Genomic DNA, 11,962 nt, shown 5'->3' with positions numbered 1-11,962 from the left:
ATGGATTTTGTCACTAAACTGCCCAGAACAAAGAATGGTCAAGACATGATTTGGGTGGTCGTCGATCGATTCACTAAGAGTGCGCATTTCATAGCAGCCAATGAGAAATGGTCTATGGAAAAGCTTGCGAATTCCTATGTGAAGGAAATTGTGAGACTTCACGGTGTTCCGTTAACAATTGTGTCGGATCGTGATAGTCGTTTCACCTCAAGATTTTGGAAAAGTCTACAAGAGGAATTGGGTACCAAGTTGTGTTTAAGTACAACTTACCATCCGCAGACTGATGGTCAGAGCGAACGGACGATACAAACACTTGAAGATATGTTGAGAGCGTGTACCTTGGAATTCCTAGGTAATTGGGATGAACATTTACCTTTGGTAGAATTTTCCTATAATAATAGTTTTCACTCGAGCATAAAGATGGCACCTTATCAAGCCTTGTATGGATAGAAGTGTCGTACGCCGTCTTGTTGGCTTGAGGCTGGGGAAAAGCAGTTTATGGGGCCGGAGATAGTCCATCAAACTGCTGAAAAGTTGAAAATAATTAGGGAGAGAATGTTAGCAGCTCAGGATCGTCAAAAGAGTTATGCTGACAAAAAGCGAAGACCGATGACTTTTGAAGTTGGAGATTCGGTTTTGCTTAAAGTCTCGCCGTGGAAGGGACTTATAAGATTTGGAAAAAGGGGAAAGTTAAGTCCAAGGTTTATTGGACCGTTTAAAGTTCTTCAGAGGATTGGGAACCAAGCTTACAAGCTCGAACTACCAGAAGAACTGAATGGAATTCATAACACTTTCCATGTGTGTTATTTGAGGAAGTTCACGGGAGAAGTTCCCGACATAATTCCACTTTCAGAGTTGAGGATCGATGAGAACAAAAGGTTGATTGAGGAACCGGAGGCAATTGTTGACCGAAAGACTAAGAAATTGCGACGTAAGATGGTGGAGTTAGTGCTTGTCCGATGGAAACACACGAATGGGCCAAATCTCACCTGGGAGACGGAGAGTGACATGATGAGTCGCTATCCGCATTTGTTTGCTGGTGTGTGATTCCGGGGACGGAATCATTCTAAGGTGGAGAGAATTGTAACGCCCGTGTTTCTAGGCTTGCCATTTTTAGCAATGTAATAGTCTAGGTTAACCTTGTAACTCAACTTGAAATAATAAGAATGTATTATCTGTGAATTATTTGAATTATGTGATTTATGTGTGTATTTTCTTAATTTTATAATTTAATAAATTAAGAATAAAATAAGCGTCAAAATTTAAGTGTGAGATAAGCCCGACATCTTTGCATAAAGTTGTAGTGGTCGAAACAAGGATTCCAGAGATATAAGGAATGCCAAAATCCGAGTTATAACGAAGAAGTTATGACCTGTCGAAGTTTCGCGACAGAACCGGTACGACGCTGAGTGACGTAAAATATGAATTTAAGATAGAGCGATATTTAGCCTTAGCGATCTAAACGAAAGTCGTAGATTTCGTTAAACCGAGAGCATGCATAAAAGGAACGCCCAAATCTGACTTGGTATGAGGAAGTTATGATTTTCTGAAGTTTCGACGTGGCAGTATGCAGCCCGAATACTCGATTTGAGATCGAGCGGTTTTTAGCCGAAACAATCTAAATGAGAATCGAAGATCTCGTTGTTAGTAGCGAAACGATGACAAGTTAGGCGAGGACGGACGTCAGACGAAGAAGTTATGAATTTATAACGAAGTCTTTCTGTCCCGGCCTTCTAAAAATAAATAATAAAAATAAAAGTCAAAATTAGCCGACGGAGTCTAAATGAAAGTTGTAGAGTATGGTCTGACCTTCGCGTGGATATAAAGAACGTCGAAAACGGAGCTCGTATGCGAAAGTTACGCAATTTAGAAGTTTGACAAGTCAATTACGCCCCGCGTAATTTGAGTACGCCCCGCGTACTCAGTCGGATGCAACTTGTTTGACCAATACTCGAGTGCCACCAGTCGACGCACGCAGTGACGTCAAAGTACGCCCCGCGTAACCCGAGTACGCCCCGCGTACTGAGTACGCCCCGCGTAATTTGAGTACGCCCTGCGTAATCCCAGACCCAGCAGCCTATAAATAGAACTCGAATTCAGCCATTTTCTCTTGTTCAAACTCTTCCCTCTCTCTAAGTTTTGCCTCGATTTGCGTGCCAATCATACCCCGAAGCCCCGGTAATATTCCCGAGCCCCGAAGTAAGATCCGAATCCCCGAGGATCCCGAAGAGCGTTATTCCCGAGCCGAAACGCTGCCCGCGAGGAGCCCGGTTTTGTGAAGATCTTCCAGATCTACGGAGAAACACCTCTTCTGCAAGCCGTAGTGCTGCCCGATCATCTTTTGATCAAGTGAGTGTGTAGTTATTTTCATTCCAACACAATATTATGAAGTATTTTCTATAAAATACGTGTTATGTGTATATATTTGGTTGTTATACGTGTGAGTGTATATTCACTCTCTTCTATCTTACAGATCTGATGTATTCTCTATGAAATACGTGTTATGTGTGTATGCCTCATCTGTTATGTGGAATATGTGTTGATTAAAACATGTTATACAGGTTTTTAAACTATGTATAAAAACGTATATTTTTATCTACTAATATGTTGGGTAGAACATGGGTAGGTAATTGGTGTGTAATAAACAGATGAGAGGCCTCGGTGTTATTGGTGTTATTGGTGTTATTCTAGTCATTCAGCAGAGTATGGATGACGACCACAGACTATTCTAGACTGTCCTGTGGAACACTAGCAGGCTCATTACCTGTAGGTGTTGTGAACGACGTGTTCACCGGTATACTCTATCCCCCACATGGTTGCCTTTAGGATACTTATTGTTGAGGAAGCCCCTCTGCAGTAATATCCGTCCCGATGAAAAATCCTAAAATAAGTTCCTTATAATAGACGTTATTTTTAGGAACGTAAGGTGAGGATAACGGGAATGGGTAATCGGGTTTATTGTTGATTGTTGAAATTAAATATAATTATTGTGGGTTGAAAACCCTATATGCTCACCAGGCTCCCAAGCCTGACCCACTCAGTTGATTTACTTTACAGGAAGTGGCGCAAGAGCTTAAGATGGGCGAACATCAAGTTGTTTTTGTTTACAAGTCTGTATATGTATATATTTGTTGAACAACTTGTAATGTTATCGTTTATGCTTTATGACCTGTATCGGAACATGACATCCCGACTTTTGATTTTGAAATGAAATCATATTTCTTTATGAAATGTTTTGATAAATATCTATTTTATCATGTTTTGTCTTTGGGAACAAATTCCGCATCTCTTTTAAAATTAAAAGGATTTACTCTGAAAATTATTTTAAAAAGCATAAATGAAATCGGTCTTTTCTGGCCGAGATTTTGGGGATGTCACAAATTGGGTCATCGATACATTAGGTCGTTCAAGGTCCTTGCCATGGTTGGCAAGGTGGCGTACAAGTTAGAGCTTCCGGAGGAGCTTAGTCGGATCCACAACACTTTCCATGTTTCGCAGCTGCGTAAGTGCATTGTGGATCAGGAGGCAATGGTGCCATTGGATGATATTCAGTTAGATGAGTGCCTGAATTACGTGGAGAGGCCTGTAGCCATACTTGAGAGGAAGACGAAAGTTTTGCGGAATAAGGAGATACCTTTGGTTAAGGTACAATGGGAGCATCGGAAGGGATCTGAGTGGACATGGGAGCCGGAGGCAGAAATACGGGAGCATTACCCGACATTGTTCATCGCACCGGACTTCGAGGGTGAAGTCTAATTCAAGCGGGGGAGAGTTGTAACGCCCCGATTCTTAGGTATTGATTTAAATAAGAATTCTTTTGTTTCCAAGGTCTACTCGACGAGTTGGTTGCCCTACTCATCGAGTAGCAGCGGGTTGGTTCGCGAATTTAGTAGCCTACTCGCCGAGTCCAAGAAGGGACTCAACGAGTAGGAGCTGGTAGATGAAACCCTAAATCCCTGGATTTTGCACCCTATTTAAAGAAGCACAAGCCTCCTTTGGCCTCTTTACAGTCCATTAAGAGTCTAGAAAGGCCCTAACTCGAGTGTGTGTATATTCTTTCGAGGTTTAAGCTTGGAGGGAAGTTTTGGTGAAGGAATCACTTGAAAAGCAAGCTAGTTGAAGCAAGAGTTTGTGCGTTTCAAGTTCTGCACCTGAAAGGGCCCTCTTGAAGGTATTAGATCATTTTTCCCTTGGCTTATTTTCTCCTAAACCCTTTTGTGCATGAGTTTAGGAATGGGTTCTTGACTCCCCTTGGCTTCTAGATTCATAAAGCCATCAGCCTTGTCTAGTATGAGCCTTCTCTCAAGGATGTGACTTCATTGCAATCTTAGTTGTGCCATTTTAGGGCCTTAAAGCCTTGTATGCACGTAAAGTTTGCAACTTTACATGATAAGAATGTCTAAGGAACTTGGATCTGCAATTTGGGGCCTTGGCATGGCTTGAAAAGTGTCTGCGTGTTTAAAGGGATGAAGGGACTCAGCGAGTCGCATAGTCGACTCGGCGAGTCATATGAAGATAGGCATTGAACTCGACGAGTTTGATGAATAATTCGGAGTGTCCGATGAAGATTACCATAGACTCGACGAGTTAGATGAACAACTCGACGAGTCGATTAAGGTTTCTCCAAATTGATGAATGCGTGTGAACCTGTCGAGTTGCAAGAAGGAAAACTCGATGAGTGGCCTTAGGGCTTCGATCACGAACCTTAGGAACTCGATGAGTCACTCCGGGGACTCGGCGAGTAGACGAGTATCTCGAGGAACTCAGCAAGTAACCGAGGGTACTCGACAAGTAAGGGTCAACATGGACTGTTGACCTTAACTGTTGACTTTGAGTTTGACCAGGGGTTGACTAGTTGACTTATGAGGTACCTTGAAAGGTTGAGAACTTATTAGTATGGTTCTATTATGATAATAGGTGGTGGAGTTTGTGGTCGTGACCTGAGAGTTGGAGTTTAGTTACCGAGCCGACATTTGCAAGGTGAGTTATCCTCACTATACTAAGGGGTCTAAGGCACCAAGGCCGGCCCATTGAATATGTTATCCTAGCAATGTTAGTATGTTGAGTTTGAAGTTAATGTTGCATGCTCAGTGGTTATGCTGGTTAGGTAGATCTGTAGGACTACTTGTGTTGATATATGATTATCTGCATGCTCAGTGGTTATCCCAGTTGGGTAGATCTGTAGGACTATTTGTGTTATATGATTATTTGCATTCTCAGTGGTTATGTTATATGTTGATATGTTATGTGGGATGGGTTGAGGTGAGACTGCTTCGTGCGGTAACCAACAAACTCGGGAGCATTCCGGTTACGAGCTAAGGGAGACTCGTACTGTGGGCTCGATGGTTAGCTAGATGTGAGCTGTGGGCCCGCAAGGCGATCCAGACTCACACTGTGGGCCCAGGGGGTAATCCAGTCTGTAAAGTTGTGGACTCGTTGCATTCTGTTCAGTTTGTTATGTTATGATGTTACGGACATGGTTATGTGAACTGTATGTGTATCTGTATTTTCGGGGAACTCGCTAAGCTTTTGGGCTTACAGTTTCAATTTATTGTTTCAAGTACTTCAGGGGATCGGAGCAAGGCAAAGGCGTGATCGTACAACTCATCGCTTTTTATGAATTTATTTCTGGGATACTCTGATATGATACATTTTGAAAACAAGTTTATAATTTTTAATGGATTTGAAATGTTTTAAAATTTTTAATTGGCTTGAATTTTTATATATATATATATATATATATATATATATATATATATATATATATATATATATATATATATATATATATATATATATATATATAACAAGTAATACCATTATTCATTTTTCAAGAAGCCCATAGCATCATTAAAAGTGGTAAGCATCTCTAAAAGTAAAGAAATAAGGAGCCATTAGGCTATTGTCACCATTTGATTTAGGAATAACTTGCTGGAGAATATAACGGAGCTTTTCCATATAAAATGCTAGCAACCTCACTTTTCATCTTATATTTATTTTGACTTTTTGGTATTAATATAGGTTTTCGTGTTTTAAGGTCTACTTTCACTTTGCTGCCCTCATAATATTTATTTCAACCCCAAAGCAATGTTTTTCCTCACACTCTGACCACTTGTTTTTTGCATTATATCATTTCGTTGCATGAAGTTCTTTTTGAATTTAGTTCAGTTTGCAAACGTATACGAGATGTAATTCCATACATTACTTTTGTTTCAATTAACTCAACTCTTCATTGTAGCATACACGTTGGCATTTTCATATGAATATGTATATACCAAAGTTGATATAAATAGACTATTCTAATTTAGAAGCATTCAATGTTCGAAGAAAGATAATATACTCTAGAAAACTTTTTTGTCACATGTTGTATTCTTATTGATTTCGTCACATGTTATTTTGTGGTTATTTCAATTAAATTTTTCTCACATGATATTTTGTGGTTGTTTTCATTTTTATTAAATTTCATATAATAGTTAATTAAATATATTAATTGTTTAAATATAATAATAAACGCATATCAATTTCATTACCTGACTTTCATTCTAATTTCAAATTTTTCTAAATTAAAACTCTATTAATTTCTTTTGATTATTTATCTATTATTTGTTTAAATTTAAAAGAGAAAAAACATTTTAATTTTAATAATTTAATATTTTTCTATTTTTTCTTATAAATTCAAATTTATTAAATGTTAAGAATTTTATATTTAACGTTTTTAGTATAATACATGAGTATTAATAAACTATATAAACAAATAGTTAACTGGATGATTTATCAAACATGTACTTCTTAGAATAGATATCTTGAAATAGATTTTGAAAAATATTATCAAGATAGGTTATTAATTTTTTCTTAAAAGTTAAGTTATTACATAACTGTAATGATTATTTGGAAATAAGAATAATGTAATATCTTTGGAACTGAACATATGCTTGGTTGTTGACAATTGACAAAGGGATACAGCCAACATAAATAAGAATATACAAGGACTTCTACTATCATAAGCGAATGTTGAGGGGGTCCAGTTATACTTATCAACTAAGACATGGTTAATGGGTGGCAGGGTGGGTGGATGTTGTAGTTTGGGGATGTGGGGAACGTAAAAAGAGGACTAGAAAAATATGTGGTGCACTTCCCAATTCTGGAGTACAATAAATCTGATTATTTAAAATAATAAGTTGTTTAATAACCTAAATTTGTTATTGTTTTAAAGTATTATTACTTTTTTGAAAAAATAAGTTTTTTTAGACTCAAATATATCTTTGCCATAAAAAATATATTTGAAAATCGGTTTTTCAAAAGAAAATTTTGAAATTCTCAAACTTTATGATGAGTTTTGTACTTGTTCCTTAGTTTGAAAATTATTAAGCGAGTTTGAGTTTGAGTTTTTTGTTTTGTTTTATTTTTTTTAATCACAAACTGACACTAAAAAACACTAGCCGTCTAGGGGGTACAAAGTTGGAAAGTCCAAGATAAAATACAAAACAAAACAAACATAATACAAATATGAATAAAGTCTTCAAAAACATCATCGTTACACTAATCAACCCATATGAGAGCTTCACCCTTCCGTTTCCTCGCATTAATCCAAAATAAAGACATAGATTGTACAATGAGATTTGATGCCTGAGGAGTGAGCCTTCAAGTTCCGAGTGTTTCAAAAGCATAAGCACTTCGTGAATGTTTGACAGTCTTTTGTGACCCTTCAACAACTTTTTAAAATTCGGAAGATCCTGAGTCGCATGAACGGTAGAGTCCAGCAATCGCCACTAACTAGATACTCTTTGCCAATCTTCTTTTGTTATCCCACATTCAATAAAAATATGGTTCTCGTTTTCTAGAGCTTCACCACAGATCCTGCATGAGGTGGATGTTCCAATGCCAATTTTAGATAAGTTAACAATTGTTGGTAGTCAACAGTGAATAATTGTCTACGTTAGAATATTTAATTTCTCGGGAACTCATGGGTTCCACCCCCAGTTCTCATTAGATCAAGGGAGAATAGTCATATTGATATGGTTTCTCAAAGATGCTACTGAATATCCTAGATGACTCTAAATCCCAGCTCCAATTAACTGTTCCAACAAAATTAGCATTGTTTACCAAATGGAAATGATTCGTGATGGGGAAGTTATCCTTAAGTTTGTTTACAAAATTGATCATGATTTTGGATTTTATTCTTTTTGTTATATATTGGTTGAAATGATAAATTACATATTAAAAAGGAGAGCAAACACTCATCTTTTTCTTTACAAAACGAAGATTTGAAACAGAAAATTAAAAGAACAATGAATAAAAATGATAGATAAGATGATGATGATAAAATATAGAGAAATTAAGAAAAAATGTTCAAATTGAATTTAAATTTTTTTAAGTATGGCTATTTCTGTCAAAACTAAATCTGAAATTTGAGAACTGATAATAAAAAACTATAATCTGATAGCTCATAGATGGAAATCGAAATATATATATATATATATATATATATATATATATATATATATATATATAGATTTTCATAAAAAATAATTGGAAACTTAAAAACTAAAACTTCTGAAAGGTGTAAACATTAAACAACTATTTTAACTTGTTTTAAGATTTAAAAAGTTTCATTAAACTAGACGTTTATACAATATATAGAAATGGAACTTTTCTCAAATTTGGATTTTTTTTCTTATAAGTTAAAAATTAAACTTGTTGGCCTATAATATACAAAGTTCAAAATTTCGAAATAAAATGAGGTGTCTATATGGTAAATAGAGTGTCTTTTTAACAAACTCTATACAAAAAGTTCAAAATTTCGAAATAAAATGTCATTTTGCAATTTTTTCAAAAATAATAATTTCCTACCGTATATTTATAGAAATATAAATAACTCGAATACTCATAGATATTTAAGAAGAAAAGAGTGTTACTTTTGGTATGGTGGGGGATTGGTGATTATTTTCGGGTATTTATTTAATTGGGTTTTAAAATGTGAGGAAAAAAATTGAGTGGAAAACTGTACTGTCCCAGCTGGCACTTTGACATCATCTCTGAAAGAATAAAACAAAAAAGCAAAAGATATTTTACATGCTACTCTCTACAATCTCACTCTCTATAATCTCACTCACTATTCAAAAAAATTGATAATTACTTTAATTATAATTGGTCAATACATATAAAAAAAACATACAAATATTATAAAACTTAATGAAAAAGTAATAAAACTAAACTAAGATCTGCAGTTTACCCCATGAATGTATTGATATCTTGAAAAACTCTTTCACTCATTTGGGAACTTCAAATTATCAAGTGGCGTTTGTATTCCACGCATCGTATGAACTAGAGCAGGAGCGCGTGGGAGCATCTATCATCAAAGGGAGTGGTGAATGTAAAACTGAGCAAAAGAAGGCTGTCCTTTTTAACCACTGCGTAAATGACAGCTGGACCATACCGTATCCAGCTGTAGTACACCACGTGTCAGCTACTCATTCGCTTACATTTGCAGCCATCTTTTCCGACAGTGACTATTCGTACCCTGTGCCCACTTTTACTCCAAACATCCATCTACAGCCAGCTTAAACGGCTAGTTTTTTAATTTAAATTTTCCTATTGTGGACCCTACTCGTCCTACATGTCCTTCTAAATCCAACGTGGCTCTGACATGTCCATTACCATACACAACATACTTCTCTCACCACCCTGCTATAAAACCACCCCACACCTCTTCCCTTCTTCACTCATCAGTTCTCTGCAAATCAACAGAACCTTCTTATCTCTCTCTCTTTCATGGCGTTTTCTTCCTCTTCGTCTTTAATCACTCTCGCATTGCTGCTTTCACTGTCTGTTTGCTCTGTGACTTCGACTTCAAAGTTTGATGAGCTGTTTCAGCCTTACTGGGCTGCTGATCATTTCTCGTTTGATGGAGATACTGTGAACATGAAGCTTGATAACTTTTCCGGTAACTACACGATTCGAACCTAATTTACTAATTAATTTTCCCTTGCTACGACTAATTTGTATAAACAAGTCACTTATGAAATCTGATTTCCAGGAGCTGGATTTTCATCAAAGTCGAAGTACATGTTTGGGAAAGTAAACGTTCAGATCAAGCTTGTTGAAGGTGATTCCGCCGGAACAGTCACTGCATTCTATGTAAGTTAATCCAAAAGCTTGCATCTCAAAACAGTTGAATCGATAATTAGTTGTTTGACTCCATTGTTCATGATCTTATCAGATGTCATCAGATGGCGCTAAACACCACGAGTTTGATTTCGAGTTCCTCGGGAACACCACCGGAGAGCCTTATATTGTTCAGACAAATGTGTACGTCAATGGCGTCGGCAACCGTGAACAGAGACTGAATCTCTGGTTCGATCCAACCAAAGACTTCCATGCTTACTCAATCCTCTGGAACCAGCGCCAAGTTGTGTAAGTTCCTTCCTTCAATCTCAAACACACACACACACACACAAACATTGTGTGTACAACCCATTTAAGCACACTAGAATGATTCTAAGCAACCGTGAGTTTGTACGTTTCACTTTCTCTCTCAATATGCCATGATGGGTCTGAAAAGGAAAGCAGGGAAAAGTAAATACCATACTTATTGAACATGGAGTATCTCGCCTTACCTTTTACGTGTACAAATTATACTGCAGTGAGTACAAGTATTTACCATGGGTGTAAATTTTTGTTGCAGGTTTTTGGTTGATGAAACCCCGATTAGAGTTCACAGTAATTTGGAGCACAAGGGTATCCCGTTCCCTAAAGACCAAGCGATGGGTGTGTACAGCTCAATTTGGAATGCTGACGACTGGGCGACACAAGGTGGTCGGGTTAAAACTGACTGGACCCATGCTCCGTTTGTCGCTTCCTACCGGTCATTTGAGATCAATGGTTGTGAATGTCCGGTGTCCACGGCGGATTCCGATAACGCAAAGCGGTGTGCTAGCAGCGGCGGTTGGTGGGATCAACCAATATTGTCGGAGTTGAATGTGCATCAAAGCCACCAGCTGATTTGGGTGAGGGCGAACCATATGATTTATGACTACTGCAGTGACGCCGGCAGGTTTCCGTCGGTGCCGGTGGAATGCGAGCACCACCGTCACTAGTGGGGAAGTGGGATGGGGATGAAATGTTTGTAAAAATGAATGAAAACATGAACTTCATGTTGCATATTTTGTTAATGTAAGGTTATTATTGACTTTTTAGGCAATGTTAATTTATTTATTTTCTATTAAGGAAAGTCACTTTCACAAAGCTACGATAATTGATGGTGTTCTGAAAACATGTGTTAATTGGGTTTTGGATTTTTGTTAATTAATTCGGTCACGGGCGCTTTTATCATTTGTGGGGCACGTCAAGAAAAAATTATTGGTCGACATGTACATTGAAAAATGATCACAAGCAACACGTATAAAGAAAAAAAAATCAATACAGTTTCGTGTCGTTTGGAAGTTCCAAGGCGCTTTGCAAATCCGTTTGGGTAAGGGTACTCTCGGCACTTACATCTTGGGCGTTTTTAACAAAATAGCTTAGTATGGGGGCTTCTTGTTCTCGTTATTGTCGACGTGGACATGCTTTGACGGCATGGTAACCCGCCACCCCTTCTCGTTTCTTCTCGTTATGGCATGCATCCTTGTGATGAGGTGATAATTTTTTGGTGTCATAACACCCATCCATACTCAAAATATATATATATATATATATATATATATATATATATATATATATATATATATATATATATATATATATATATATATAAAGAACTACTTTTATCAAACACATGCTTTCTAACTATGTAAATTGATTTCAAAAGTTCAGTAATGTTTCTACCTTAAAATGAAGTTTTTTGTTTAAACTAAAACGTTTAGTCAAAAGTTAAAAGATAGAAGTTTCCAAATGCTTTCAAAAGCTCCGTATCAAACATGCCTCTTATCTAAATACAATGAAAACTTGGAAAAAAAAGGAAAAA

General features: G+C 37.0%; 1 protein-coding gene across 1 annotated transcript; it reads left to right on the top strand.

Annotated features, from left to right (window-relative positions):
• The first annotated feature begins 9,708 nt into the window (after positions 1-9,708).
• LOC145035718 (xyloglucan endotransglucosylase protein 6-like) lies at positions 9,709-11,244 on the top strand. The gene is made up of 4 exons (XM_078984223.1): positions 9,709-9,943; positions 10,037-10,137; positions 10,220-10,413; positions 10,685-11,244. The coding sequence occupies exons 1-4, from the start codon at positions 9,772-9,774 to the stop codon at positions 11,094-11,096; spliced, it is 879 nt and encodes a 292-aa protein (XP_078840349.1). The 5' UTR covers positions 9,709-9,771; the 3' UTR covers positions 11,097-11,244.
• The last annotated feature ends 718 nt before the right edge of the window (positions 11,245-11,962 follow it).

This window comes from Lactuca saligna, chromosome 3, assembly GCF_052625555.1.
Source record: "Lactuca saligna cultivar CGN05327 chromosome 3, ASM5262555v1, whole genome shotgun sequence".
Lineage (NCBI taxonomy): Eukaryota > Viridiplantae > Streptophyta > Magnoliopsida > Asterales > Asteraceae > Lactuca > Lactuca saligna.
This window is presented reverse-complemented; position numbering and strand designations above follow the sequence as displayed.